Source organism: Narcine bancroftii, chromosome 2, assembly GCF_036971445.1.
Source record: "Narcine bancroftii isolate sNarBan1 chromosome 2, sNarBan1.hap1, whole genome shotgun sequence".
Classification (NCBI taxonomy): Eukaryota; Metazoa; Chordata; class Chondrichthyes; order Torpediniformes; family Narcinidae; genus Narcine; species Narcine bancroftii.
This window is the reverse complement of record NC_091470.1, coordinates 353466889-353473891: the sequence shown is the minus strand read 5'-3', so window position 1 is coordinate 353473891 and position 7003 is coordinate 353466889. Positions and strand designations below refer to the sequence as shown.

Here is a 7003-nt window from a genome sequence, read left to right as displayed (position 1 = left end):
ATTTTCCTTGGAAGTTACCACAATTATGTTAAACTGATAGTGTTGCCAAGTCACATCTTTCACACCAACATAACAAGTTTATTTTTTCAAACCTACTTTTTATTTCCCAAAATATTCCTATGCCCCACTAAAATATTCTTAAGCCCCACCAAAATATTCCCACCTTGAGAATCTATGATGTAGACACAGGGAGAATGTACAAACTCCTTCCAGATTCGAACCCGGGTCAATGGTGCTGTAACAGTGTTGTACTAACCGCTAGGCCCTCTTTCCCTAACATGTCCCAGTTTCTTTCTCTTCTTCTCTTTCACCTATATTCACCTCTTTACCTGTTGGCCTGTGCTCCTTCCACCGCCCCCCTCCCCTTCCTCCCTTCTCTCCTTCCCTCTCCATCTTTTTTTCTAAGCATCTACCCATTATTTCATAACCCAAAGGGCTCACGACCAAAACATTGATTGCCTTTTACTTCCTATAGATGCTGCATTACCCGATTTCCACCAACACTTTTGTGCATTTGCACAAACACATTTAAATGAATCACATACAAACAACCTGTCAAAGATACACAAGTTTATTAAACTATTCATACCATACTTCTAGTCAAAAAATGTTATCTTATATTCACAAATTCATATGATACTTGTACATCATATCTTGAAATTACAGCGCAGCTATTTCATTTAAAAATATTGACCAAAAAGGAATGGACATTTTTAACCTAAAGTATTTACATAATATTAGTAAAACAAACTGCAAGCAATGCAAATGTTCATTGCCACAGGAATGTAAACTGCTCATTCAAGCGCAAATGGACCACAAACACTAGGTTAAGTAACAAACCTCATTTGTGCTGGTTAAAAGACCTAGAAAACAATTTTCAATTAGGATCCAAGCTATCCTATCCCAAAACATAAAAGCATGAAGAAAAATATTATTGGAAGTCCACTTTGTGCCCATTTCTACCAGTGCCCTAAAAATTAAGCCAACGCCTTAAATTGCAGTAGTTACAGAAGGTAGATGAGTTTGTGCAATTCAAATAAAACAGCAAAACAAAATACTCAAAACTTGATCAATGCAGCATATGTCAGGCTTTTGAGGTACTTGAAAATATTTTAAATGCTCTTTTGCCTTAAGGATTTACAAGTAGCATTCTTTTCCTTAAAAACCTTGTCCAGGATCACCTCGTTTATCCGCAGTATTTTGTTTACAGCCATCGTTTGGCATAAGAGACTGCTGAGAAAGTGCAACAATACTGATCATTCAATGCAGCATAAATAACGATGTTTTACAAATTCTCAAAATATATTAAGTTTTCAACATATTTTGTTCATTTAAGCAGTTTATGTACAACAGTCATACACTGCTATTTAACCCCTTCAGCAGTTTTGACATGCAATGGGATGATTACACAAGGCACAAAGAACAAAATAAAGCAGTCATAATAAACTTGAGGGAGAAAATAACTGTTTGCCTAACTTTAGATCAAATCAAAATTAAATTTAACTAAAAGTTGATTGGTTTTGTTTTTAATCGTAGTTTGAACCAAGGAAATACATCATTTCATATTATGGATGCAGCAGATTAATACATTGAGGTAGGTCCAGATTTCTTTTTGAGAGTGGGAAAAGGGTGGCAAAAAAGGACAAAAGAAAAATGGAAATATTGGTCAGGTTTTATCAAGCTGACACATCCTAGCCTTTTTTTTTCCAAAATCTGGAAAATATCTCCACATGGCATGAAAACATTTGGCTGGAAAGGGATCATCTGATCTTGGAGCAAAAGGAATGGGTCAAAAATTACCATAACATGGATTTTAAAAAAAGTTTTCTTTTGTTTCCTTGTACAGTGTTGAATTAAATTAACATTAAAGCCATTTACCAAATATTAAATACAGAATTAGAATTTATATTTCTATTGAAATACAGGCCATATAAATAAGAGTTGGTCAGTCAAAGCACACAAAATGCTGTACAGCCAGCTTGGCACCAATTCATTTTCTATTACCTCCCACAAGAAATAAATCTTGAAGTAATCTTTAAAGCAAATGGAACAGTCGGTGAAACATCATCACCTAAGGTGGTCTTACACTTTGTTTTCCAATCTTTAATATTTTGAGGTTTATTCAAATCAGAAGCAAACAGAAGACAGTTGAAACACCAGGTCATTTCTAAAATTCAGGTATTTCTAAAGCACCTTTATCATTCTGAGTGATGGCCTTTTTGAAGATATGCTCCTTGGATTAGTTTTTTTTTAAAAAAGTGCCCATTGACACAATATAAGCTTCTTAATATAGTTTGGCTGCTCGTTTTAAAAAAAAATCTAATATTTTCTCAGAAGCAGATTAAAGGTTTCAGCTCTGCCACCACAACCGGATCTGCTTTGCATCCACAAACAATCAAAGCTTTAGAAGTTGAAATAATGGGTCCATATATCAACATTAAGGTTCACAAATGAAATTATTGGCAGCACGATTCTGAACAGAGGAGAAAGCACATCAGGACCTTTCAGCAAGACTAATTTCGCAAATGGCAATGGGAAGAAAAATACCAATTATCCAACTCAAAATAAATGGCAGCAATGTCAAACAATAGTACAACTGTGGTATGTTTTAAGTGCTCATACAAAGATCTACACATTTTGCACAGCATAACCTTGGGAAAAATCTCAGATTTCTGCCAAGATCATATCAGTGGGTTTCCTGTATTTCTCTACATATCATTCCCTCTCCAAAGCACCACATGCTTTTAAACGGAGTCCAACTTATCAGTGGAGGTTTTTGTTTACATGGACAATGTTTAGTGTTTACATCAACATAAAGTAACTTGGATTGAATAATTCTTCACTGAAGCATCAAATACAATACTGGATCATATTCACGAATTTAGGCAAGTCAAACTACTACAAATGCACGTTAACTGCTTTGAATTATTTCACCATTTAGAATTGTATACTTTCAAGATAAATCTTTAGATTAATATGAATTAACCCAAGACTATGATCTCTAAAATCATAAAATAATTTGCTCAGATTTCTAATGCCTTTGGACAATGTCAGTGATCAACACTATTTTGATTAAAACTTAAATTTTTATGTCGAGGAAGTGTACATCTCAATGGCTTCCATCATTAAAGTTCTTCTTTTAAAATATTAACATGTGCTCATTTGATAGATAAAAATAAAATTAATATTTCTCAAAACTATACAAGACCTATCTTATTTTTAGCACCACTGACAAATGTAAAGGCTTGTAGAAAGTGCACCACTGTGTATTACACATTGCTTGATCCATATTTTAAGTTGTATTTATGCCATGCAATGGAGTTATTAAAATACAATTGCAATATTTTAAAATGATTTAAACATACTGTGTATGTGTGTGTATATATATATATGGCTAAGTTTATGGGATCTGATTTTTTTTTAATAGAAAGGCCTCACAGGCTAGTTATTGTCTTTAATACAAAGACTTTCAAAAGGGAAGCTATATATAATGCTTAGAAAGACTGCAAATTAATTTTCAGAAACCCATTTTATACACCTCAGGTCAATATGATTTTTAAATGCCACAGTCAAGATGTGGTAAAATAATTTAAGCAAGTCTCAGCCAAAAACAATGAACTTCTGTTATTATCCTTTAGGTTTAAACAAATTGTTTTATATTGAAGGTGACAAAATTATAAGCACTAATATTTCTTAATTACACATAATGACATTTGCAACAGAAAATGCTAATTATCATTCAATCCCATGTTGAATTCTGCTACATGCTTAAAATTCTAAGCTATTTTACAACCTAGCTCCTTATCTACAATTTTATAGGCTAGAATAATGATCCCAAAATTAATGTTGGCCACCAATGGCAGTAATTTATAAGGCAGATTAAATCACCGATTGCAGCATCAATTGTTTCTCAAATGGCAGTGACTGCAATAAATTCTCAAAAGGAGCCACTGCTTGCACAGATGGCAGGACTCTCATTCAAATAATGATCTGTATTCTCCAATTTACCATCAAACTCACTGTCAGTCGACAGCGTGCGCACAACATGCAGGGGCCAGTTCACTGTAGCACCCATAACTTTGAAGCAAGATGTAAACTTTTCAATAGTGCTGGTTGGAGATTGCTTTAATAGCTAAGGACACTTAAATAACTAAAGTCTGCCCTGGAAACAGGTACAGAGTTACAGATCTCAGGATTGTCCAGTTCCAAAACAGTAGCCCATCACAGTCGATGGCTAATGCACAAATAGCAAAAACACTATGGCAATATATTTTTGATAATCTCTAAAGCTGTACACATTTGTTTGCCAACGAACTGTTGAATTTGTATTTATTAACATCTGACTTTGATCCAGAAGTAATCAATTTCATAAATGCCATGTCACTTGCCCCAAAAGAAAATATAACTGAATGTAATGATGCTGTTTCTAAATAGAATCTTGTTCTAATGCAGATTTCTCCAAACCTTACCTTTTTCGTGGCAGTTCAAATAAATGAGATATACCTTTGGTATGAACTGCTGGGGCCCTCAAGTCTGAGGTTTAACTATTTAAAATAAAATGAAGATTTAATAACTTTTGTATTACGTTGCCATTAATATGTTGAAAATAATACTAAAATTGATTCACACCTGCCTGCCTGAAATGCCTCATTTCTACAATTTAGTTATAACAACGCTTGTCTTCCTCAATCTTGAAATAGAACATTTCTATTGTTTAAAAAAATGTAGTGTTCTTTAAAGCCCTGAGTATTCACTATGCTGTTACTTCTCATCAAAGTCACAACTTAATATCTTAATTTCTAGTTTATAAATCCCACACTTTTGAAAATATTCTGAAGAACTTTACCTCCATATCGACTATTTATTCTTCCCAAAAACTTGTCACTCCCAGCAAACTTTCCCTCTCAAGATCTGTTAAAACCTGCCTAATACAGGAAAATTAAATGGAAAAGTCGGACTGAACTTGGGCTTGAAGTTGCGTCTCCCAAGTTGGAAGTTGAATGTTCTAGTATCAGAACTAAAGAAATACCACAAACATAGCCCTACATGTGTTGAGATTTTCATAATTACCCAACATTCCCATTATTTTAAAACTAAAAACATGGCATTTAGTGGGTTTTTCATTCTAACTCTCAACTTTTCAGAATTACAAGAAATGCTGGATTTGCTTCAAGCACATTTTATTAGTCTGCCTTAATCCATTTTTTTTTTAAATGAAGAATTTAAAAATTCTTAAACCTCAAAATACTTGGGAAAAAGTTCCCATTTTTAATCACTTGGCAGCCCTGTCACATTTGTACAGAATACCATAGTCAGATAAAGAAATACGAAAAGTTTAATAAACAGTTGCCTGTACTATGCTTCTTACACAACTTCAAAAGCAAAACGTTTTACCCAGATGAGATCTACGTTCAACATAGTTTTCACTTATGGCCGTATAAATATACTGCTAACACTCAAATTTATGTCCGTCACGCTTTCCTTGACATTTACAGATTTGCTGAAATTGTTGAGGTATGTAAAAAAGATTTCAGTCATTTAACAAGTGTATTTAGGCCATCAAAAAGATAATGGATATATCAAACAGAAATGCTTGACAAGGATTACCCATGAATAAGTTTGATGAATTAGATGATGACCATTGAAAGAAATCTGGCCTCTTTTCAAAAACCTAGCACCATCGTTGAACTGCTATGCTAACATGACTGGTGTATGCACATTTTGTTTCTGCTGACATGAGGGTAACCACGAGGTAGTTCAGAAATTTACTTCATTCTCAAAGTTTATATTTTGATAGTTCTCATATGCCCTGTAATTATCATATTCAAACAGGTGAAGCTATTGGCATGGCAATCCCTATATCCAATTTGGCAGCTGGCCACTGTAGTGGCAGACTAACCATAGCATAAAAATACTTGATTTTTATCCTAAGCATCTTTGTATCAAGAGTTGAGAACTAATCAATTGCAGCATCTTACAAAAATATCAAGAGTCTTTAGCTCAATATACAAAATAGTGCCCATCTGGTCTAGTTAGTTTTAGATTGTCTCGAAAGATTAATTGCTTCAAATACACAATATTTTCTACTGAACATACCTTTAAAAGACTTCATGCCTTAAGCTGGCAATCTGCTGAGAAAGTCATACCTACACAATATACTGCCTGCTCAAAAATGATAATGAAAATTTGTTCATAAATTTATTCAGTGTTAAAAGACCTTTGCCCCCATTTTGATTCAAGATTGCCATATTTCACAGTACTGTATTACAGTAGTCTGAATTGACTGGATAAAACTCCAGATCTAATAAAAGAAATGCCATTAACGTTCAATTTTGAAACTCAAAATTCTGCCATTTGAAGCCAACAAATGGGATACTATGTCTTTAGAGAGTCACGCCATCCTCTAAACTCTTCCATGCCATTGCCATCCTAAACAAACTTCAATCAAATATGCAATTGCTAATACATACTTCGATACGACCACAAACATCTCTTTCAAAAGGCTTTCCACCAGATTTAAGTCCAATGCAGAATTAGACTGCATTTAACTTGCATTAGTGGAGATATGTACTGATATGACGACCACAGACCTCCAAATATTTATGCTTTTGCCCTTTTAGGAAAATATTACCCGTGGCTAAATTTAGATATTACTGTGTAACACTGAACCCCTACAACAGAAAGACTGACAGTGTACAGCTGTGTACGCAGCAATACATCCAGCAATTCATTCTTCACTACATTGCCTGGTAAAATACAGCCAGTTTAAACTTAGCCCAGCTGTCAGAAATTTCAATTGAGGACACCTGTCAAGCAAAATACATAGTGCGTAGAGTGTCCTGGTGAACCTGTACAGCTTTAGCTAAAGCCTGCTGATCTCTACCATTACTCTGGCCAGATGTGTGACTTCCTTCAGCACTGAAAAACACAAGGAAATACAAGATTAGTTGAGAATGGACAAGTTGACAAATTGTATTGAATTAACAGCACATTCCACAACACT

The 7003-nt window shown here is 34.2% G+C and overlaps 1 protein-coding gene across 1 annotated transcript in view; it reads right to left on the bottom strand.

The window, feature by feature from the left end:
• Window positions 1-555: 555 nt before the first annotated feature.
• Window positions 556-7003, bottom strand: part of LOC138755767 (protein argonaute-2) — an 80337-nt gene continuing 73889 nt past the window's right edge. Inside the window, exon 16 of the mRNA XM_069922336.1 lies at window positions 556-6918. Within this exon, the coding sequence (XP_069778437.1) occupies window positions 6810-6918 (109 nt within the window). The 3' untranslated portion in view covers window positions 556-6809. The remainder of the gene's footprint in view (window positions 6919-7003) is intronic.